The 24,091-nt window shown below is 48.0% G+C and overlaps 1 protein-coding gene across 2 annotated transcripts in view; it reads right to left on the reverse strand.

Moving 5' to 3' along the window:
- Window positions 1-24,091, reverse strand: part of mccc1 (methylcrotonyl-CoA carboxylase subunit) — a 79,005-nt gene that overhangs the window by 42,001 nt on the left and 12,913 nt on the right. For both annotated transcript variants that reach the window (XM_072474217.1, XM_072474218.1), the window contains exons 4-6: window positions 22,185-22,280; window positions 19,725-19,846; window positions 17,798-17,945 (exon numbers count right to left, since the gene is read on the reverse strand). In XM_072474217.1, coding sequence (XP_072330318.1) covers window positions 17,798-17,945; window positions 19,725-19,846; window positions 22,185-22,280 — 366 coding nt within the window. The remainder of the gene's footprint in view (window positions 1-17,797; window positions 17,946-19,724; window positions 19,847-22,184; window positions 22,281-24,091) is intronic.

Genomic DNA, 24,091 nt, shown 5'->3' on the forward strand with positions numbered 1-24,091 from the left:
AAGGCAGCCTTTAATGGGGAAGGACTCCTGATCAGGAAAGGGAGCCAGCAAGAGAGGTACCCCTGTTAATGTTGGAATTGTCCTGCAAAAGTGTACTTGCTTTAAGTTGATAATCATGTGCAGCTGCCCACAATCGGGAACCTATAAGGGCTTTCATTACAAGAGTATAAAAAGGTGTTCACAGTGGGAGTTGGAGGGAATTTGAAGAATCTGTGCCTTTATTCTGCAGGCTTGGAAATAAATCTGTTTGAAAATGTAGGGCGGCTTCAGACTCATTCTTTCCTCAACATGGAATTGAGTATCAACCTGTGAAATCCTGCCAACACACCAGTGGCAGGCGGTAAGAGCAGGAGAGACTCCTGCTCAGCCAGGCTTGGTGTGGAGCCGCTCAAGCTATAAGCCTCTGGTGACAGGCTGACGACCTGTCCAGGTAAAACTCGCTATGGAATCAGATGAAGGTCTGCCTTGTGCAACACCAGGTACGGGAAGGTGAACAAACAAGAAAAGCCCTTTCCGCTCGAGGTCCGAGCAGGAATACCTACTGGGCTTCTGCACTCCCCCCGTCTGTGACCAGGAAAATTATGACCCGTGCAGAAAGTGGCCCTTAAGTGGTCAGCAATTAGTCTCTTGAGGGCTTCAATGGCACGATGCGGGCAGGTCACCCTAGAGCCTACCAGCTCCTTGTATAACTTTAGAAAGATCAGAGGGAGGTGAGTAGGCTATGTGAAGGCCACCTGAGGAACTTTTCAAAAACAAAAATCTCTTTATTCTCATTTTCAACATTTTCATCAATAAACAACCAAAGAAAAAACAAACGAAAACAAATACAATAACAATCCCCCATCCCCCACACGAAACCGCTCCACGCTCAATAAACAGACCAAAACATCCACCCGTACATTCCAGGTAAAAAAAAAACACAATTTAACAATCAACCCGTAAACAGTGTAGCCAAAGACAACAATACCGCCAAGCCCCCCTTCCCCCGCAACGTTCAATTGCAACCAATTCTTGGAAGTACATAATAAACAGCCCCCATGAATCAACCCCTTCAGCTGAGATTTCACCTTTCCAAGAGTCAAGGATTCAAGTAGCCCCCCCCCCTCCCCCTGCCAAGCCATGTCAGATTGGAGAAGCTGACCTCCACTCCAATAGGACCCTCCTCCGGGCAATCAGCGAGGCAAAGGCTAACATCTGCCTCCGCACCCTCCTGCCGCCCGAGCCGGTCCGACCTCCCGAAAAAAGGCTTCTAAGGACCCTGGTTCCAAGTTCACGAGCACTACCCTCGAGATGACCCTGAAAAATCTCCCTCCAACAAACCCCTCACATTCCACACAACCGGGGTAAGTACATTACATTTTTCTTGCCCGCGCTGATATTCTTTATTGTACAGAGAGGTTTATTTTGTCCTTCATTTAACTGACAATGTACATTTTGCTTCCCTCTGGATCGGTCTATAGCTCCCCCCATTTGCCGTTGTTTCCCCCCCCCCCCACTGGCTTCAGCACCCCTCCTCTTCTCTTATGGTTTCCCCACCTTCCTCCCCCACGCCCCCAGGTTGCGCAGTCCTTTGGTTCCTCATCTGTCTTGTTTTTTTTATTCTTAGCTTACTCCTTCTTGCTGGCCTCGAGCAGATTTTGGAACAGGCTGACAAACTGCCCCCAAGTATCCAGGAAGCCTTCCTCCGACCCTCGGATGGCGTACTTAATCTTCTCCAGGTGGAGAAATTCCGAGAGCCAGTTTGCAGTCGTGGGTGGTGCTGCCGATCGTCAGCCCAGCAGGATTCTCCGGCGTGCGATTAGGGAAGCGAAAGCCATGTGTAGCTCTGGCTGCTCCGATACCCCGAAGATTGCCACGATTGGGCATGGCTTCACCCTCACCCCCACAACCTTGGCTATTGCCTCGGAGAAGGCTGTCCAGAACTCAGCAAGCTTGGGGCATGCCCAGAACATGTGGGTGTGGTTGGCCGGGCCCCTTAGGCACTGCTCACATTTGTCCTCCACCTCCGGGGAGAACCTGCTCTTTCGGGTTTTGGTCCGGTGCGCTCTGTGCGCCATTTTGAGCTGCATGAGGCTGAGCCTTGCACAGGAGGAGGTGGAGTTCACCCTGCTTAGTGCTTCGCTCCAGAGTCCCCACCCTACCTCTGTCCCCAGTCCGTCCTCCCATTTTTGTCTGGTCCCGTCCAATGGAGTCCGGGCTGTGTCCAGTAGATGTCCGTATATTTTCCCACATAGTCCCCCCTTCTCGCTGCTTGTGCCGATCAGGTCCTCTAGTAGTGTGTTTTCTGGGTGCCCGGGGTACCCTAAATTGCCCTTAGTGTCCAAAATTACCCTTAGTGTTGGGTGGGGTTACTGGGTTATGGGGATAGGGTGGCGGTGTTGACCTTGGGTAGGGTGCTCTTTCCAAGAGCCGGTGCAGACTCGATGGGCCGAATGGCCTCCTTCTGCACTGTAAATTCTATGAAATTCTATAACTATACAGTTTGTCCAGATTTTTCTCCTTTTTCACCTCCCCCGCCCCATCACCCCCCCCCCCCCCCACACCGACAAACAGCTCCTCAAACACGGTCACAAACGTCCCCCACCTTTTCTAAAACGCCCCTGCTGAGCCCCTTAACTCATTCTTTATCTTCTCTAACCACAGGAAGTCGTACAGGTCACCCAACCATACTGTTATCCCCAGTGGCGATGCCGACCGCCACTCCAGCAAAATTCGTCGCCGTGCAATCAGAGAGGCAAAGGCTATGACATCGACCTTCCTCCTCCCCATGAGATCCGGCTTCTCGGAAACCCATAATATCGCCACCAAAGGGTCCGGGTCCACTCCCTCCTCCACTATCCTGGCTAAGACCGTGAACACTCCCGCCCAGAATCTTCCCAATTTTTCACAACCCCAAAACACGTGCGCATGATTCGCTGGCCACCGCCCACACCTCTCACACTCATCTGCTACCCCCTCAAAGAACCCACTCTTTCTCGCCTGAGTTACGTGCTCATCCTTGCACAAGAGGAGGTCCCGTTTACCCTTCGCAGTGCCTCACTCCATACTCCCCAATTGATCTCCATTCCCAACTCCCGATTCCCATTTCCCCTTGATCTTCACCACCCGCTCGCCTCCCTGCTCCCCCAGCCACTTATATATATCCCCAATTCTTCCCTCCTCTTCCACATCCGGAAGCAGCAGTCACTCAAGCAGGTTGAATCCCGGCAATCTAGGGAACCCCTTCCAGACCTTTCGTGCAAAGTACCTAACCTGTAGATCCTGAACTCACTACCCCTTGGCAGCTCTACCCTCTCCCTTAGCTCCTCCAGACTGGCGAACCCTTCCTCCAAATACAAATCCCTCACCTTGACCAGCCCCACTTCCCTCCACCTCCTGTATACAGTATCCATCCCCCCCCCGGCTCAAACCCATGATTCTCGCACAGCGGCGTTAGCACCGAAATCCGTCCACCCTAAAATGCCTCCTCAGCTGATTCCATATCTTCACCGTGGACTGCACCATCGGGCTCCCTGAATACCTACTCGGACATCACCATAGCCCTCAAACTAGGCCCCTTACAAGATTCCTCCTCCATCCTAACCCACTCTACCCCTTCTCCTTCCCACCACCGCTGCACCTTGTCCACATTCGCGGCCCAATAATAATGAAGCAAGTTTGGCAACGCCAACCCCCCCTGCTGCCCCTGTAGCAGGGTCCGCCCTACCATCGGCACCTTCACCACCCATACAAAGTCAGAGATGATTGTGTCCACTTTCCGAAAAAGGCCTTTGGTATAAAGATCGGGAGAGCCAGAAAGATAAACAAGAACCTCGGCAGAATATTCATTTTCACCACTTGGATCCTCCCCACCAACGTTAAGTGCAGTGTATCCCACCTCTTAAGATCCTCCCTGGCCTCCTCCACCAGCTTCGTTAAGTTCTACTTATGGGGCCCCGTCCATTCCCTCGCTACCTGAATCCCCAATTACCTAAACCTAGCCCTCGCTACCGTAAATGGCATTCCCCCTAAATTAGCCCGCTGTGCCAGCTCATTCACCGGGAATACCTTGCTTTTCCCTACATTCAGCTTGTATCCCGAGAACCCTCCAAACCTCCCCACCAGGCCCATAATCCTTCCCATACTCTCCAACGGATCCAAAACATACAGCAAGAGGTCATCGGCATAAAGCGACACCCGATGCTCCCTCTGTCCCCTCATTAACCGCACCCATGCCACAAATCTCGGCCCAAACCCAAACCTTCCCAAAACTTCGAACAAGTACCGCCACTCCACCCGATCAAATGCTTTCTCAGAGTCCATGAACACTACCACCTCCAGTACCAGGGCTCTCGACGGATTCATCACCACATTCAACAGCCGTCTTATATTACTCCCGAGCTGCCTGCCCTTCACAAAGCCGGTTTGATCTTCTGCAGCTACCCCCGGGACACAATCCTCCCCGCCAACAACTTAGCCAATACTTTCACGTCCATGTTCAATAGTGATATGGGTCTATACGACCCACATTCTACCGGATCCTTCCCTTTTTTGGGGATTAGTGTGGTTACTGCATGCTTCATCGTCTCCAGCAACTCCTCCTTCTCCGGTGCTTCATTAAACGCCCACAACAGATGTGGTGCCAGGTCCGCCACAAATTCCTTATAAAATTCTGCCGGGTACCATCCAGCCCAGGGGCCTTCCCTGACTTCATGCCCCTGATACTATCCAGCACCTCCCTCAGCCCCAGGGGCTCCTCCAACACCTGCCTCTTTGCTTCCTCCACCTGGGGAAATTCCAGCTCGTCCAGAAACCGTCCCATGTTCCCCTCCTGGGTCTGCCTCATAAAGTCCCTGGTAATACTCTCTAAATGCCTCATTTATCTTCCCTGGCTCTGACACCACAGCCCCAGCCCCAGTCCGGATCTTCAATATTTCCCTGGATGCAGCCTGCCTCTGCAGCTGGTGCGCCAGCATGCGGCTCGCCTTTTCCAATACCCCACTGACAATCACATATCTCCCACCTGGATCCCTCACGTCCTTCACACTCACGAATCCCATTTTTTTGCTCATTAAAAATCGCCACACCCCTCGATTTCAAATCAAACCCCGAGTAAATAACCTGCCCGACCCGCCCCTTCCTTAACCTAACCTGGTCCTTCACACGGAGGTGTGTCTCCTGTAAAAAGACAACCCCCATTTTCAAGCTCCTGAGGTGCACGAACACCCGCAACCTTTTAACCGGCCCATTCAGTCCCCGAACGTTCCACGTTACCAACCTTACCGGAGGTTACGCCTCCAATCCCGTCTACTGTCCGTGATCTTCCCCACTTAACTCCGCCCCTTTAATTCCACTCTGTACCTAGCCCATCCCAGGTGGCCCCTTTCTTCACCCCTGCCGCATCACGGAAACCGCGCCCCCCCCCCCCATTTTTCCCCTTCCCCTTCTTCCCCCCCCCACTTCCCAATTCCCCCCTCCCCCGGCCACCCCTCTTGGCCTTCGCCCCCACCACCTCACTTCCGTTGACCAGCATAACCTGCTAGCGTGGCTGCCCCTACCCAAAGGCACATCCTAATGACCTCCCCCTCCCTCTCCCTCTCCCCCCCACCCCCCACTCCTCAGCTACAAGAAGGAGGCCTCCTGCTGGCCTTACCCTCCCCCACCCAAACAAGGACGTCTCCTGAACTCTAGGTAGCCTTCTCCAAAAGCAAACAAACAGATGTTAAACACAAATAGTCCCATAAAACAGGAGGGGGGATGGGAACATCCATCCCCACATCAGCTTTTCACCCCTACAACTCCTTACAATCTCAACATTGAACAGAAACCACTCCCCCTACACAAGAAAAGGTGAAAATCCCCCAATCCCTACACCCACTTCAAACATGCTCCCGACATAGTTACATAGTGCAAGCACCCCGGTTCCCAAGCATTGTCCACTCATTCTCCCCCAGTTTATGCTTCTTAATGAAGTCTTCGGCCACTTCCGGGGTCTCGAAATAATACTTCTGGCCTCCGAACGTCACCCATAATTTCACTGGGTAGAGCACCCCAAACTTGATCTGCCGCCGGTACAGCACTGCCTTGGCCTTGTTGAAACCCGCCCGCCGTTTTGCCAACTCAGCTCCGATATCCTGATAAATCCGGACGTTATTTCCCTCCCAGTCGCAGCTACCCTTCTCCCTGGCCCACCGTAGAATTTTCTCTTTCTCCACAAATTTATGGAGTCTCACGATCACCACCCGCGGCGGCTCCCCAGCTCTAGGCTTTTCCAGAGACCTATGAGCTCGGTCCACTTCAGGTGCATTATCCAGCACCCCTTCTGCCATCAGCCCCGTCAGCATCTTCGAGACGTACCTCGTGGCACTCACACCTTCCACTCCTTCAGGCAGGCCTACTATTCGTAGGTTCTGTCTTCACGAGGTATTCTCCTGCTCCTCAACCTTTGCCCTCAGCATTTTACAAAGGTCTCCTAGGAGCCCCACCTCCGCCTCCAGAGCCACCACACGATCGCGGTGGTCCGAGATCATTCCTTCAATCTCCCAAATCTGTGACCCCCTTCACCTCCAAACACCTCTCCATCCGCACCAAAGTACTCTTCAGGGATGCCACAGCTTCTGCAATGTCCTTTGCATGATCCTCATGAATTTTTTCCTCTGTTTATGGAATTCCTCCTTGATAAAAGTCATCAGTTCCTGGATCTGGGGCCTTACAGCTTGCCCCTACCCCGCCTGCATGCTGGAAGAGACTGTCTGTGAAACACAAGACTGTTTCAACTTTCCAGCCAAACCTCTCACTGTTTTCTGATGGGTCCGGTGATCAGAAGACATACCATTCCAGGGCGAAACTACTCCTCTAACATTCACCTACGTCTTTTCATCAAAATTCCACCCCGATCTGGGTAAAAGGGGCCCTTTTCTATGACTTTGAACAGGAACAGCCCTTTAAGTGACCAATCACTCAATGGTCACAAGCGGAAGTCCCACCAATGACATTTTATAGTGCATTCTCAAGATTTGGTTTCTGCAGAACCTGCCCCAGTATGGTATTTGGAAGGATGTGGAATGAAGAGGAATGGAACACCCCAGCTTTACTACGTTTAATAACTTATTTTCAACAAAACACAATATGATGGTCACAAACAGAAGTGGTACAGTTTTCAATTTATTTTGTGAATCAGACTCTTCTTTCCATTGAGAAGCTCCTAACTGATGTGGGTCAGTTTAACTCAAGGAAAAAAAGTCAAACGTCTAGACACTTTATTGCAGGTAATCAATGTTTAGGGCAATGAGCAAATCTTCATTTGAGTGACATCAACCTGACTGCCATCAACGATTGTAATTGCGCTAATGGTAACAGTTGCAAACTGGAACATCCACAAAATAGAAAGTATCCGTGCTTCCCAAAGACAGATAGTACACAGGAGCTCAGTTCAGTGTTGATATATCCAAATGATCAAAATCTTATGAAATGGTGGGTGGTGGTGGTCGTGGGGCTCGTGATGTACGCATGGGAATGGCATTTTCGCGAGCTCTGGCTCTGCTAATCTCTTAATCCTTTACTTTATCCTCGTGCGCATTTCAGAATTGTCTTTTTTCAGGACTTATGCTTAGTAATATGTTGCGGAATGTTCCTGGTTGGAGTTTTGCCATGAGGAGCAGAGTTAAATCAAAAAGAATCCTCGTGTGATTGAGGCTGTCGGAGGTGGCTGGGGTGGGGCCCAGCTTGCAGTGGGGTTGTGGCTGATGAGTGGGCCTGCGCCTCAGCAGTGCAGTGGAATCGGGTTGATGACCGCCTACGGGAGTGTTATTTTGGACGATGATCTCGGCTTCGTGCTGCATGTCTCTGGTGCTCACTTTATGGAACCGTGAAGTACCGCCGAGAGAACGGTGGAGGCACAGAAGAAAATCTGTATTATTGACTGGGCACTTTCCCTGCTAGGGCCCTGCCTTCTGTTCGTTGAGATCCAGCTGCACGGTGTGTCGCATAAGTCAGGAGGCAGGAACTGGGCAAGGAGGGCAAAACTCCAACCAGGATGTCCAGAAACTGTGTGCCGGTTTCTGGCGGGAAGCGAGAGACGAGCTCCCGACTGAGTTTGAAGATTGGCTGCCATGCTTTAGTAATCCTGATTTGGAGGCTGGTCGTATCAGGTTCGACGGAGCACGATGTATCCGGTCTTCGAGGCCTGCAGTCAGTTGGGGCCCCCCCGACCGCTGGCCTTATATTATCCTGTGCTTCATCCCTTGAGAAATGCTGAGAAGTGTTTGACCTTGACCTAGGGCGGGAATCTCCGGTCTCCGGGTGGGATGTCCAAAATACACTCCCTATAACTGCAAGGGTAACTGCACACAAACAGAAAGGAGTAAAATTGTGCAAGACCACATATCACATTATCGACTTAATATAGTTTTTGCTAGAACAGGATAACCGGCACGGTCATGGCTTTGGCTTATTCAAGCAACATACATGGTGTTATTATCCTGCGTTTTTTCAATAATCATGGACATTACTCCCTTATGATTATGCTGTTGATTATTTGTTATTGCCCTTTCTCCTGAAAGGGCGTGCGAGGTGAGCCGCGTCAGTTATCCTGTTCTAACAAAAACTATATTAAGTCGATAATGTGATATGTGGTCTGTGCACAATTTTACTCCTTTCTGTTTGTGTGCAGTTACTTCTCGTCCTAGGTCAATGGACCTTTATGGTCCGCGTTCCACCCATGGCGATCTTGTGGCAGGCAAGGCGGAAGAATACAGCCCCCCTTATCTCGTTGATAGTGGAGATGAGTGGAGCCACGGTATGGTGATGGGTGGATGGTTGCTGGAGCTGGGTGGTCGGGTTAGTTAAGTCTTCACTGAGAATGTGGATAGCTCCCAGTTAGAGCCAACCGTATCGGGTTTTTATTTAGCTTTTTGTTACTTCGAATTTAAGAATCCGTGCCCATCTCTGTCGATTGCCTGGACAGATTATGTATTCTGGGGAGATTTGGGTTCCTTCTGACTTTTCCTTGAGATCGGCATTTTTAGGGATTGAGCGGTGACGCATGCAGGGGTGGACTCGGTTGATAGTCGATTGATTTATCGATTGTTTCTAGATCAACTCAGGTGTTTGTCCCTCAAGTGATTTCTTTCTTCTCTTCATTGGGGCGGCACGGTGGCACAGTGGTTAGCACTGCCACCATGGACCCAGGTTCAATTCCAACCTTCGGTGACTGTCCAACCTTCGGTGACTGTGCGGAATCTGCACATTCCCCTCTGTATCTGCGTGGGTTTCCTCTGGGTGCTCCGCTTTCCTCCCAGTCCAAAGATGTGCAGGTTAGGTGGATTGGCCATGCTAAATTGCCCCTTAGTGTCCAAAAGGTTAGGTGGGGTTACTGGGTTACAGGCTAGGGTGGGGGAATGGGCCTGGTTGGGTGCTCTTAGGAACGAATGGCCTCCTTCTGCACTGTTGTGATTCTACCTGGGTGAGCAATGTACTGTTCAGAGGGGGAGGTGCACTGCCCTGGGCGTGTTGGAGGTGGTGCAGGGTCGGCTCGGATATAGGTTTTGGGGTGTGCTGGAAGTCGTAGTGGAGCTGGCTTTTGTGCATCAGAGGGTGCCAGGCTAGGCATCTTCTCTTCGGTGATGGGTGAAGCTAGCATAATCTTTTTTTTGTAGCAGTGGGAGGTGTACGATCATGGTGTGGTTGAGGAGGTGCAGAAGTGGCTGGTGTATAGGTTTTGGGGTGTGCTGGCAGTCCGGGGGGACCTGACTTTTGTGTGTTGGGGTAGGCCAAGTCCAGTGCTGTGGTTTGTATCCTGTTGTCCCCTCGGGCTCGGGATTTCCCTTCTCGAAGGCACTTATTTGGGACATCCTGAGAGGACATAGAACATAGAACATTACAGCGCAGTACAGGTCCTTCAGCCCTCGATGTTGCGCCGACCTTTGAAACCACTCTAAAGCCCATCTACACTATTCCCTTATCATCCATATGTTTATCCAATGACCATTTAAATGCCCTTAATGTTGGCGAGTCCACTACTGTTGCAGGCAGGACATTCCACGCCCTTACTACTCTCTGAGTAAAGAACCTACCTCTGACATCTGTCCTATATCTATCTCCCCTCAATTTAAAGCTATGTCCCCTCGTGCTAGACATCACCATCCGAGGAAAAAGGCTCTCAATGTCCACCCTATCCAATGCTCTGATCATCTTGTATGCCTCAATTAAATCACCTCTTAACCACCTTCTCTCTAACGAAAACAGCCTCAAGTCCCTCAGCCTTCCCTCATAAGATCTTCCCTCCATACCAGGCAGTATTCTGGTAAATCTCCTCTGCACCCTTTCCAATGCTTCCACATCCTTCCTATAATGCGGCGACCAGAACGGTAGCATAATGGTTAGCACAATTGCTTCACAGCTCCAGGGTCCCAGGTTCGATTCCGGCTTGGGTCACTGTCTGTGCGGAGTCTGCACATCCTCCCCGTGTGTGCGTGGGTTTGCTCCGGGTGCTCCGGTTTCTTCCCACAGTCCAAAGATGTGCAGGTTAGGTGGATTGGCCATGATAAATTGCTCTTAGTGTCCAAAATTGCCCTGAGTGTTGGGTGGGGTTACTGGGTTATGGGGAGAGGGGGAGGTGTTGACCTTGGGTAGGGTGCTCTTTCCAAAAGCCGGTGCAGACTCGATGGGCCGAATGGCCTCCTTCTGCACTGTAAATTCTATGATAATCTATGAGAACTGCACGCAATACTCCAAATGCGGCCGCACCAGAGTTTTGTACAGCTGCAACATGACCGCATGGCTCCGAAACTCAATCCCTCTACCAATAAAAGCTAACACACCGTTTGCCTTCTTAACAACCCTCTCAACCTGGGTGGCAACTTTCAGGGATCTATGTACATGGACAACCAAGATCTCTCTGCTCATCCACACTACCAAGAGTCTTACCATTTGCCCAGTACTCTGTCTTCCTGTTATTCCTTCCAAAATGAATGACCTCACATTTTTCTGCATTAAACTCCATTTGCCACCTCTCAGACCAGCTCTGCAGCTTATCTATGTCCCTCTGTAACGTGTTACATCCTTCCCCACTGTCCACAACTCCAGCGACTTTAGTGTCATCGGCAGATTTACTCAGCCATCCTTCTACGCCATCCTCCAGGTCATTTATAAAAATGACAAACAGCAGTGGCCCCAAAACAGATCCTTGTGGTACACTACTAGTAACTGGACTCCAGGCTGAACATTTCCCATCAACCACCACCCTTTGCCTTCTTCCAGCTAGCCAATTTCTGATCCAAACTGCTAAATCACCCTGAATCCCATGCCTCTGTATTTTCCGCAACAGCCTACCGTGGGGAAACTTATCAAACGCTTTACTGAAATCCATATACACCACATCAACTGCTTTACCCTCGTCCACCTGTTTGGTCACCTTCTCAAAGAACTCAATAAGGTTTGTGAGGCACGACCTACCTTCACAAAACCGTGTTGACTATCTCTAATTAAATTATTCCTTTCCAGATGATTGTACATCCTATCTCTTATCAACCTTTCCAAGATCTGCCCACAACAGAAGTAAGGCTCACGGGTCTATAGTTACAGTGGTTGTCTTTACTCCCCTTCTTGAACAAGGGGACAACATTTGCTATCCTCCAGTCTTCTGGCACTATTCCTGTAGACAATGATGACATAAAGATCAAGGCCAAAGGCTCAGCAATCTCCTCCCTAGCTTTCCATAGAAACCTAGAATAGGGGACTTACCTATTTTCACACTTTCCAGAATTGCTAACAGCGCCTCCTTGAGAACCTCAAGCCGTTCTAGTCTAGTAGCCTGTATCTCAGTATTCTCCTCGACAACATTGTCTTTTTCCTGTGTGAATACTGACGAAAAATATTCATTTAGCAACTCTCCTATCTCCTCGGACTCCATGCATAACTTCCCACTACTGTCCTTGACTAGCCCCACTCTTACCCGAGTCATTCTTTTATTCCTGACATATCTATAGAAAGCTTTAGGGTTATCCTTGATCCTACCTGCCAAAGACTTATCATGTCCCCTCCTGGCTCTTCTTAGCTCTCTCTTTAGATCCTTCCTAGCTAACTTGTAACTCTCGAGCGCCTTAACTGAACCTTCACGTCTCATCTTTACATAAGCATCCTTCTTCCTCTTAACAAGTGATTCAACTACTTTAGTAAACCATGGTTCCCTCGCTCGACCACTTCCACCCTGCCTGACAGGGACATACTTATCAAGGACACGCAGTAGCTGTTCCTTGAACCAGCTCCACATTTCAATTGTGCCCATCCCCTGCAGTTTCCCTCCCCATCCTATGCATCCTAAGTCGTGCCTTATTGCATCATAATTGCCTTTCCCCCAGCTATAACTCGTGCCCTGCGGTATATACCTATCCTTTTCCATCGCTAAAGTAAACGTAATCGAATTGTAGTCATTATCACCAAAGTGATCATCTACCTCCAAATCTAACACCTGTCCAGGTTCATTTCCCAGTACCAAATCCAATATGGCCTCGCCTCTCGTTGGCCTATCTACATACTGTGTCAGGAAACCCTCCTGCACACATTGGATAAAAAAGGACCCATCTAACGTGCTCGAACTATAGCGTTTCTAGTCAATATTTGGAAAGTTAAAGTCCCCCAAAGCAACTACCTTGTTACTTTCGCTCCTATCCAGAATCATTTTTGCAATCCTTTCCTCTACATCTCCGGAACTTTTCGGAGGCCTATAGAAAACTCCCAGCAGGGTGACCTCTCATACATAGACATAGACATAGAATTTACAGTGCAGAAGGAGGCCATTCGGCCCATCGAGTCTGCACCGGCTCTTGGAAAGAGCACCCTACCGAGGCCCACACCACCCAATCCCCATAGCCCAGTAACCCCATTCAACCAACCCTAAGGCCAATTTTGGACACTAAGGGTAATTTAACATGGCCAATCCACCTAACCTGCACATCTTTGGACTGTGGGAGGAAACCGGAGCACCCGGAGGAAACCCACGCACACACGGGGAGAACGTGCAGACTCCGCACAGACAGTGACCCAAGCCGGGAATCGAACCTGGGACCCTGGAGCTGTGAAGCAATTATGCTAACCACTATGCTACCGTGCTGCCCACGATAATGCCATTTCCTGTTTCTGACCTCAGGATCTCCTTTCCTGTTTCTGACCTCAGCCCATACCACCTCAGTAGACGAGTCCTCATCGAACGTCCTTTCTGCCACCGTAATACTGTCCTTGACTAACAATGCCACCCCGCCCCTTCTTATACCACCTTCTCTGAGCTTATTGAAATATCTAAACCCCGGCACATGTAACAACCATTCCTGTCCCTGCTCTATCCATGTCTCCGAAATGGCCACAACATCGAAGTCCCAGGTGCCAACCCATGCCGCAAGTTCACCCACCTTATTTCGGATGCTCCTGGCATTAAAGTAGACACACTTTAAACCACTTTCCTGCCTGCCGGTCCACTCCTGCAACTTTGAAAGCTTACTCCTGACCTCACTACTCTCAACCTCCTGTATATTGGAGCTACAATTCAGGTTCCCAGACCCCTGCTGAACTAATTTAAACCCTCCCGAAGAACATTAGCAAATTTCCCCCCCAGGATATTAGTACCCCTCTGGTCCAGGTGTAGACCATCCTGTTTGTAGAGGTCCCAACTACCCCAGAACGAGCCCCAATTATCCAGGTATCTGAAACCCTCCCTCCTGCACCATCCCTGTAGCCACGTGTTCAACTCCTCTCTCTCCCTATTCCTCGTCTCGCTAGCACATGGCACGGGTAACAACCCAGAGATAATAACTCTGTTTGTTCTCGATCTAAGTTTCCACCCTAGCTACCTGAATTCCTGCCTTACATCCCTATCCCTTTTCCTACCTATGTTGTTGGTGCCTTTGTGGACCACGACTTGGGGCTGCTCCCCCTCCCCCTTAAGGATCCCGAAAACACGATCCGAGACATCGTGGACCCTGGCACTTGGGAGGCAACACACCAACCGCGAGTCTCTCTCGTTCCCACAGAATCTCCTATCTATCCCCCTAACTATAGAGTCGCCAATCACTAATACTCTATTCCTCTCCCCCCCTTCCCTTCTGAGCAACAGGGACAGACTCTATGCCAGAGACCTGTACCCCATGGCTTACCCCTGGTAAGTCATCCCACCCAACAGTATCCAAAGCGGTATACTTGTTATTCAGGGAAACGACCACAGGGGATCCCTGTACTGACTGTTTCCTCCCAGCCCCCTCACCTTCACCCATCTGTCTTTATTCTTTGGAGTAACTACATCCCTAAAGCTTCTATCTATGACTACCTCTGCCTCCCGAATGATCCGAAGTTCATCCAACTCCAGCTCCAGTTGCCTAACACGTTTTCTGAAGAGCTGGAGATGGGTGCACTTCCCACATATGAAATCAGCAGGGACACTGACGGTGTCCCTCACCTCAAACATTCTGCAGGAGGAACATTGCACTGCCTTCCCTGCCATCCCCGCTAGATAAAACAAGAAGAAGAAAATAAAAAAGAAAAGAAGAGCTTACCTTATATTCACTAAACCCCTTAGGCTAGAGGAGGTGTAAGGGTGGGGGACACTACAAGTGTAGTGTCTCGGGTTTAGCAACCGCCCAACTTATATACAGAACCTACCTGATTCCCAAGCTGCACTCCGGCTCCCTTTCTCTCTCCTGCTCCCGGAAACGAAGGCCGCTGGAACCTGGGGGTAAGTTTAAACACTTACCTGCTTCACAAGCTGCACTCCGGCTCCCTCTCTCTCTCCCGCTCCCGGAAATGAAGGCTGCTGGAACCTGGGTCCGGCTCCCTCTCTCTCTCCCGCTTCTGGAAATGAAGGCCGCTGGAACCTGGGAGTAAGTTTAAACATTTACCCGATTCCCAAGCTGCACACCGGTTCCCTCTCTCTCTCCTGCTCCCGGAAATGAAAGCCGCTGGAACCTGGGGGCAAGTTTAAACACTTACCTGCTTCACAAGCTGCACTCCAGAGCTCCCTCTCTCTCTCCCGCTCCCGGAAATGAAGGCCGCTGGAACCTGGGAGTAAGTTTAAACACTTAACCGATTCCCAAGCTGCATACCGGTTCCCTCTCTCCCGCTCCCGGAAATGAAGGCCGCTGGAACCTGGGGGTAAGTTTAAACACTTACCTGCTTCACAAGCTGCACTCCGGCTCCCTCTCTCTCTCCCGCTCCCGGAAATGAAGGCCGCTGGAACTCTTCTGTGCACGGGGCCTGGGGTTGAGCTGAGTTCTATACTTTAGTTGATGTCCTGTTGTCCCTTATGGCCGGGATATATTTTGTATTTGATTGAGTAGTTTTTTTTCCCCCTTTCTCATCAACAGCCTGCGCTGGGGGAATACAAACCCCAGTTGGGTCCTGACCGTTTGTTACCCTGTTATCCACTCCTGGCAGTTTCCATCCCTTTTTTTTGGGAGGCGTTGACAGCAATTATCATAATAATCTGTATATCTGACTGTCCTCTCTGTATAATTGTATGGAATGATGTTGGTCCTGTACTGGGCCTGAGACTGCAGTTATGTTGCGTTGTGTGGCATATATGTATTATCCTTTTAGAACTGGGGTTCTCACAAGAATCAGTGATTGGATCCTGCAGGGGGTCTGGTATCCGAGAGAAAGAGGTAGTGGTCTCTCATTAGTGCCTCGTGCACTACTGGAGTTGTGGGAGTTGGATGTTGGTGTGCGCCCGAATATGGTGCGAAAATATTATCCTGAACTCTCGTGGTAGTTGCGAGCAATGGCCATTTTACCATGTTTTCATTCTGTTCCCCCTTCTTTTCTGGTGTTTTTTTAAAAAAAGAGTTCTCAGGTTATGTCTAATGATTGTATTGACTCAGTTGTACTGTTATGTTCCCCTCTGCTTTTACCTTTTCTTGCGGTGTTGTACCATTCCTGTGGTTTTGTTGCGTAGTTTGTTAAAATGTAAAACTTCAATAAATATAACTTTTTAAAAATCTGATGAAAAAATTCAGTAAATGTATGACAAGTTCATGGAGGAGTGACAGTAAGAATTACATGTCTATAAACTTTTATTCTTCTTCTTCAGTCCCCTGCCTGAAGGGAGATTCGAACCACATCAACACAACCTCCAACACGGGTAGGACAATGGGGCAGTTCTTGAATCTACCCCAGCTGGAACAGAGATCAAACGCGGTGCTGTTGGCACCAATCTGCTCCACACCGACTTAGCCAACTGTGGCAATATGCATGTAGTAGTCTGAAGCTATAATTATAGAATCCAATTTGCTTTCCATCATACAGCAGACCAGGAATCTCCCTCTCTTACTGTCTGCCAGTGGCGTATGCTGGAAGAACTTACAAGTTCTTTGATTGTGTTATCAGCACAATTTCCTTGGCCACCAAGTCCTGGAGTGGGACTTGAACTCAAGGCCTTCTGGTGCAGAGGCAGGGACACTATCGACTGCACCACAAGACCTCCTGAATTTCCAGGAAAAAACAAATAATAACTGATAAATAAGTTATGAGGGAGATGAGAGTGGGTCAAAATAAAAAATAAAGATAATTGTTACTAGTCTCAATTTTCTGAAGTATGGAAGAAATTGGTAGGTAACAAGAAAGGGCCTCAGCATAGAAATTGGTTATCGGTTACATAACCAATTGGTTATCGGTTACACAACCTATACCCCAAACAGGACACCTGAAGATCACCTGAAATTGGAACTCAGAACTTGGGTGAATAGAGGGAGAGAGCCAGACTGAGAGAGAGCGAAAGGAAAAGAGAGTGAGAGAGAGAGCGAGAGCAAGAGTGAGCGAGAGAGAGAGCGAAAGGGAGAGAGAGAGCGAAAGGGAGAGAGAGAGCGAAAGGGAGAGAGAGAGCGAAAGGGAGAGAGAGAGCGAAAGGGAGAGAGAGAGCGAAAGGGAGAGAGAGAGAGCGAAAGGGGGAGAGAGAGAGCAAAAGGGAGAGAGAGAGAGCGCGAAAGGGAGAGAGAGAGCGCGAAAGGGAGAGAGAGAGCGCGAAAGGGAGAGAGAGAGCGCGAAAGGGAGAGAGAGAGCGCGAAAGGGAGAGAGAGAGCGCGAAAGGGAGAGAGAAAGCGCGAAAGGGAGAGAGAGAGCGCGAAAGGGAGAGAGCGAGCGCGAAAGGGAGAGAGAGAGCGCGAAAGGGAGAGAGAGAGCGTGAAAGGGAGAGAGAGAGTGAAAGGGAGAGAGAGCAAGAGCGAGAAAGAGCATGCCTGTTTGACAGAGGTTCAACCATGTTCTCACACTCCTGCCCCTCATGGCACCACATCAAGTTTTTAAAAAAAAGTTTTTCTACATGTACATTCAGGAAGCAAGCACCTGCTAGACTGCTTCAGCAGCAGAAAAATATGAGCCTGCTCTGAGCAACCCAATTTGGCACAGGGTTGTTAAAACAGGCTGAATGCCCCTCATTAACATATGCAACACCTGTTTTAGGCAGTCAGCAGTTACACCTGAAAAAGGTCCTGATAAATTTAACTGTGGCCCGAGCAGATGAGCTGCTGCCCATTGAACTGCTAAATTAGTCATCAATGCACCTGTTTCACACCAGAAATTAAGACATTCGCATATCAATTTCTACCACCTTATGTCCTTCTGTTTCCCCCAAAATATGGTTTATGCTGAATGAGAAACTGCACAAGAGGGAATAATAACATTGCAATAAATTTTTCTGATACCCGAATGTTATTCCCCTTTCATTTAGGATTTCCAGCAAACAGCCTGTAAATTCACCATCAGCATCCTGCATCTGTAGGCAATAAAGCCTAAAATAATACCTCGCCTATTTTATTAATGCAATTTGACAACAACTTACCTTGCCACCTCCACCCCGAACTGCTTTTATCATCACAGGATAACCAACTCTACTGGCCTCCTCCATTAATTGGTGATTAGATTGTTCATCACCATGGTAACCTTCAACTACAGGCACCCCAGCAGCTGACATTATGGCCTTCGATGTGCTGGGTAAAACATTTTAAAAGGCAAATTCAAATACATTATGTTTGCAAATTTCTCAATGGATTTTAATATGGCTGTAATCTTAAAAAAAAAAGAAATATAATTTACTTGCAACTAAATGTTTTAGCAATAAAGAGCACTTGGTCGAGCAGGATGGAATTTAGGACATTAAAAACTACTGCACTAGGTGGCGCTCTTGTGGACATGGGGAATACGGGGGGAAGAGAATTGAAGAAGGCCTGAAAAGGGATCATAATATACCATTAATCTGCGCTTGTTCCTTTCAGTATAGGCAGTGTGTAAGTTTTGTGCCACCTGCTTATTTGCATGGTAGTACAGGCTGTCAGTACTTTTGATACACATTTCAACTGCATAGCCTCAAAAATAAAGGGGGTATTTCTTCAGCCCCACTCACGCAGGCGCACATTGCATTATGGCCGGAGATCCTCGCGAGAGGGCCATAGTGTGATTTGCGCCGGGGAGAACTCATTTTGAGATTTTCCCCGCCCACCAAAGAAATGTCCGAGTGTGCGATCTGCATCATGCCGGGAATCGTCACGCGTTTCCTGCCGGAGACCACACGTAGAAATTATTTGGGAGAATTGCGACCATAGTAAACGGCATGGAATGGAAAGCCGATTCTTCATGCTTGCCGGTGTAAGTTACTTTTATTTCAATAGAATTTTGCTTAATTTTTGAATAACATCACATCATAACAAACCTGGGTTCTGCTTGACAAAGGACAATGTAAAAAATATTAAAAATAAATGTAAACATATTTTATTACCATCAAAATATGATGTTCAAACTTCTAATAAAACATAGGTACATTGTTTAGCTTTCTAAGTTCATCTCCTAGAACCCTCTACTTTCTTCTATTTATGATGTGGAGATGCCAGGGCTGGACTGGGGTGCGCACAGTAAGTCTCACAACACCAGGTTAAAGTCCAACAGGTTGATTTGAAATCACAAGCTTTCGGAGCGCAGCTCCTTCATGAGGTAGATACATGTGTGCTACCACTCACTCAATGGCATAGTGTACCAGTGTACCGGGGCTGGGTCAGCTCAGTTGGCTGGACAGCTGGTTTGTGATACAGAGTGAAGCCAGCAATGTGGGTTCAATCTCTGTACCGACTAAGGTTATTCATGAAGGCCTCCCCCCCCCCACTTTTCAACCTTGCCCTTCGACTGAGGTGTGGTGATCCTCCGGTTAAATCACCACCAGTCAGCTCTCCGCCTCAAAGGGGAAAGCAGCCATGGTCATTAGGGACTATGGCAACTTCACTTTACCTACCATACCATAGGGTAATGATCTCTAACAACTATTTAGTCTCAGAAATAAATTGGAGGCATTGGGCAGTGCTACATAAATTCTTGATGGTTAACAAGAAATCTTTTAAAATTGTGTACCACCTTACCACCTCTCGACAGTTGACTGTTTATATTTACAAAGAACAGGAACAGGCCCTTTGGCCCTCCCCAAGCCTGCACCGACCATGCTGCCCATCTGAACTAAAACCCCCTACCCTTCTGGGGACACTATCCTATTTGTGTACTTGTCAAGATGCCCCTTAAAGGTCACTATCGTATCTGCTTCTCTACCTCCCCCGCAGTGAGTTCCAGGCTCCCACAACCCTCGGTGTAAAAATCTTGTCTCGTACACCTCCTTTAAACCTTGCCCACGCACCATAAACCTATGCCCTCTAGTAATTGACTCTCCCACCCTGGGAAAAAGCTTAATTGTTTATACATTAAATGCTAACCACAGATCAATTTACTACCTTTTGATGCCCATGTCTCTGATGGCTGAGGAAGGAGGTCCAATAAAAATAATGCCCTCTTCTTTACATCGTTCAGCAAACTCTGTATTCTCGGAGAGGAATCCGTAGCCTGGGTGGATGGCCTGCAAGAGAACAGCCACAAAACAAAGATTTTTTTTTTTTCTAATTATAAATTTAGTGTACCCAATTCATTATGAAATGAAAATCGCTTATTGTCATAAGTAGGCTTCAAATGAAGTTACTGTGAAAAGCCCCTAGTCGCCACATTCTGGCACCTGTTCGGGGAGGCTGGTACGGGAATTGAACCGTGCTGCTGGCCTCCCTTGGTCTGCTTTCAAAGCCAGCAATTCAGCCCTGTGCTAAACCATTTTTCTCAAATTAAGGGGCAATTTAGCGTGTTCAATCCACCTATCTTGCACATCTTTGGGTTGTGGGGGCGAAACCCATGCAAACACAGGGAGAATGTGCAAGCTCCACAGACAGTGACCCAGAGCCGGGATCGAACCTGGGACCTCGGCGCCGTGAGGCAGCAGGGTTAACCCACTGCGCCACCGTGCTGCCTTCCACAAAACAAAGATGACAGATCATAACAGCACAGCTGTGTTAGGATTCGGTACTTCTCGAGCCAAAGAGTCACTGAATCATACAGCACAGAAAAGGCCCTTCAGCTCATCGCTTCTGCACCGGTCAAAAACAACCACCTAACTATTCTAATCTCATTTCTCAGCACTTGGCCCATAGCCTTGTATGCCTTGGGATCGCAAGTGCACATCTAAATACTTGTTAAATTACATGAGTATCTCTGCCTCCATCACGCTGTCAGGCAGCGAGATCCACACTCCCACCACCCTCGGCGTAAAAAAGCTTTTCTTCTCATCCCCTCCAAACCTCCTGCCCCTTAGCGTAAATCTCTAGTATTTGATCCTCCCACCAAAGGGAAAAGCTTCTTTCTGTCCACTCTATCTATGCTCCAAAAATGTTATACATCTCAGACATGTCCCCCACCTTCCACTCAGTCTCCTCTGCTCTAAAGAAAACATCCCACCTATAATGTGGATTCCAGAACTGCACTCAATACTCTAGCTGTGGCCTAACCAACATTTTACACAGCTCCAGCATAACCTCCCTTCTCGTAAACTCCCTGTCTCGGTTCATAAAGGCAAGTATACCATATGTCTTCTTATCCACTGTACCCATCTGCTCTGCTTCTTTAAGGGACGGATGTACAAGCCCACCAAGGTCCCTCTGATCCTCGGTGTTTCCCGGGGTCCTGCCTTTATCAGGTATTCCCTTGCCTTGTTAGTCCTGCCCAAGTGCATTACCTCACACTTATCCCGATTGAATTCCATTTGCCATTGATCAGCCCATCTGACCAGCCTGTCTATATCCTCCTGTAATCGAAGCCTGTACTCCTCACTATTTATTATTTGTACCATCCTCTGCTTCCTGCCACTCAGCCAATTTTGGATCCAATTTGCCAAATTTCCTTGGATCCCATGGGGTCTTATCTTCGCTATCAATCTCTCACGTGGGGCCTTATCAAAAGCCTTGCTTAAGTCCAAGTAGACTATGTCAAATGCATTTTTACACACCAGGTCATGTCTTTGAAAAATTAAATCAAGTTGGTCAGACATGACCTCCCCTTAACAAAACCATGCTGACTGTTTTTGATTAATTCCTGCCGTTCCAAATGCAGATTAATTCTGTTCCTCAGAATTGCTTCCACTAGTTACCCCACCACTGAGGTTAGACTAACAGGCCTGTAGTTTCCTGGTTTATCCCTGCCTCCCTTCTTGAATAATGGTACCACATTGGCTATCCTCCAGTCCCTCTCCTGTGGCCGGGGAGGAATTGAAAATTATTGCCAGTGTCTCGCTATTTTCTCCCTTGCCTCACTCAACCGCATTGAACGTTCTTTCTGTGGCCAACAAGACCTGGCGTGGGACTCAAACCTGGAGAATCTGGTCCAGCAGTAGGGATGCTACCACTGCGTCACACAGTCTCCTAATATTGTGGACTGAAAAATCCAGATGTAGCGCCCACCCCCAAAAAAAACAAAATTATACAGAATAAATACCAAGAACACTAGCCATTAATTTATCAGAATTGCACGTGTGAATTTTTGAGTCCTTTTGCAAGTGTAATAAATCCAGTACATCACTGGTTGCAAATATATACTTTTACAGTGCATGAATTTGAGTTTACCACACACAAAGCTGAAAAAATATAATTTTAATTTATACAGTAATTCAATGGTTATTACAAATCATATATACTGTTACAAACATTGTTCACAAGATGAAGTTTTAAGATTTATTCATCAGTTCAATGGGGTCTCCGTCTTGCATGGTCAGTGTGTGGGAGGTCACATGGTATATAACAATAATCAAATTGAATTTCACACAGGAATTCTCAGTTTTAACCGGAACAAACAATCACAAAATTAGTCAACAAAATTACCTGAGCTGCTGATGTTTTCGCTACCTGAATGATCTTTTCCACATTTAGGTAGCTCTGCTGGGAGGCTGCTGGTCCGATGTGGTAAGCTTCGTCAGCCTGATGGATGACAAAGGATCAGTACACAATGAAAACATCCATGGTAATTTTGAATCTAATAGTTACTATTGTTTTTGGCTTGGCCAAACACATTAAAGCAACAATTTCTGTGTCATCATCTTTGGTGACAAAACATGCTGGCAAGGTAGAAGGTAGTTGCAACTGCTTTTCTAACAAAAGCACTATTAATATAGAAATCACATATGATCAATCCATGTGAGCTCACTCTTGTAAACACAGGCGGGGGGGGAATTATTTTATTTTTTCTGAGCTTAGGTTTAGGATACTTCAGGATATTAGCAGTGGGGGAGGAGGTGGGTTTTGGGTTTCAGTGGGCTGGTTGAAGGCAAACCTTACAATTTTCTATACAGCAAAAAAATTGGCATAAAATTAATTACTTCCACTGTAGTTTTTCCATTTTGATTTCTTCACAGTTTCGCTTGCTTGAAATGAAAAAGCATCATATTGTTTTCGGTGGCGGCTATGAGGTGAGCAGTCGCGCACGAGGTAGCTCCTGCCTGAGGATTTGGTTTTTGATCCTTTTGGGTGTTTATTTTGGAGGAACTTGGTAAAGTGTGACAGAATTAGATCCCTGGATAAGGAGCAGGTTCTGAGATGGGCGAAGGACACTTGAAAATGTAGATGGTGGGGCCATCCCATCCGAATATATAAAGATGTTGGGGCAGAGTTGGCAAGCTATAAGTGAATTGGACATTCTGAATTCTCCCTCAGTGTACCTCAACAGGCACCGTAGTGTGGCGACGAGTGGATTTTCACAGTAACTTCATTGCAATGTTGTCAGCCTACTTGTGACATTAATAAAGATTATTTTTTTTAAAAGCACGGCATTCAATAAGGCCAAGACGGCCATCTACAGAAGCAATGCGTGTTTTGGGATGGCTCATCTTCGTGTTACTTTCAGAGACAGATATTATTATTTTGACGTGCTAGAGGAGGCAAAATACTCTGTTAATAATCATAGACTGGGAGGGGGACTAAAGACTTTGAGGGCTATGATCCTTTTTTGTTTGGGTACTCTTGAGTTCCCCTGTATTTTTTTTAAAAGTTTTTGTTTTCTTGTATGGGGGATAGTTGTAAAGTAGGGGAGGGTGTGTTGTTGGAATGAAGTTTGCCAGTTTGGGGGGTGTTTATGGTATTGTTGGAGGGAGGGCCTTGGGGTGTGGATTTCTGTTTTCTTCCTATATTGTTTGATATTAAAGTTGGGTTTGGGTTGGGGGACTAGAAACATGGTGTGGCAGGGTCTGTTTTTTTTCCTCACCTAGGTGGGGGTCACCTAGCTAGCAAATTTGTTAGTTAACAGGAACGGAGATAGGGAGGGAGATGGCAGCAGCCGGTTACCTATTGGGGGAGGGGTGGGGTGGGGGAATTTCTTTTGTTTCTTATGGTATCAACAGAAGTTGATAAATTCTTGATTTCTCGAGGAATTAAGGGCTATGGAGAGAGAGCGGGTAAATGGAGTTGAAATCAGCCATGATTGAATGGTGGCGTGGACTCGATGGGCCGAATGGCCTTACTTCCACTCCTATGTCTTATGGTCTTATGGTAACAAGCTTAGGGTATGGTAGCACAGTGGTTAGCACTGTTGCTTCACAGCACAAGAGACCTGGGTCTGATTGCCGGCTTGGATCACTGTCTGTGCAGCGTCTTAATGTTCTCCCCATGTCTGCGTGGGTTTCCCTCCGGGTGCTCCGGTTTCCTCCCACATGTCCTGAAAGACGTGCTTGTTAGGTGAATTGGATATTCTGAATTCCCTCTCATTGTACCCGAACAAGCGCTGGAGTGTGGCGACT

The sequence above is a fragment of the Scyliorhinus torazame genome, chromosome 14 (assembly GCF_047496885.1).
Source record: "Scyliorhinus torazame isolate Kashiwa2021f chromosome 14, sScyTor2.1, whole genome shotgun sequence".
NCBI lineage: Eukaryota > Metazoa > Chordata > Chondrichthyes > Carcharhiniformes > Scyliorhinidae > Scyliorhinus > Scyliorhinus torazame.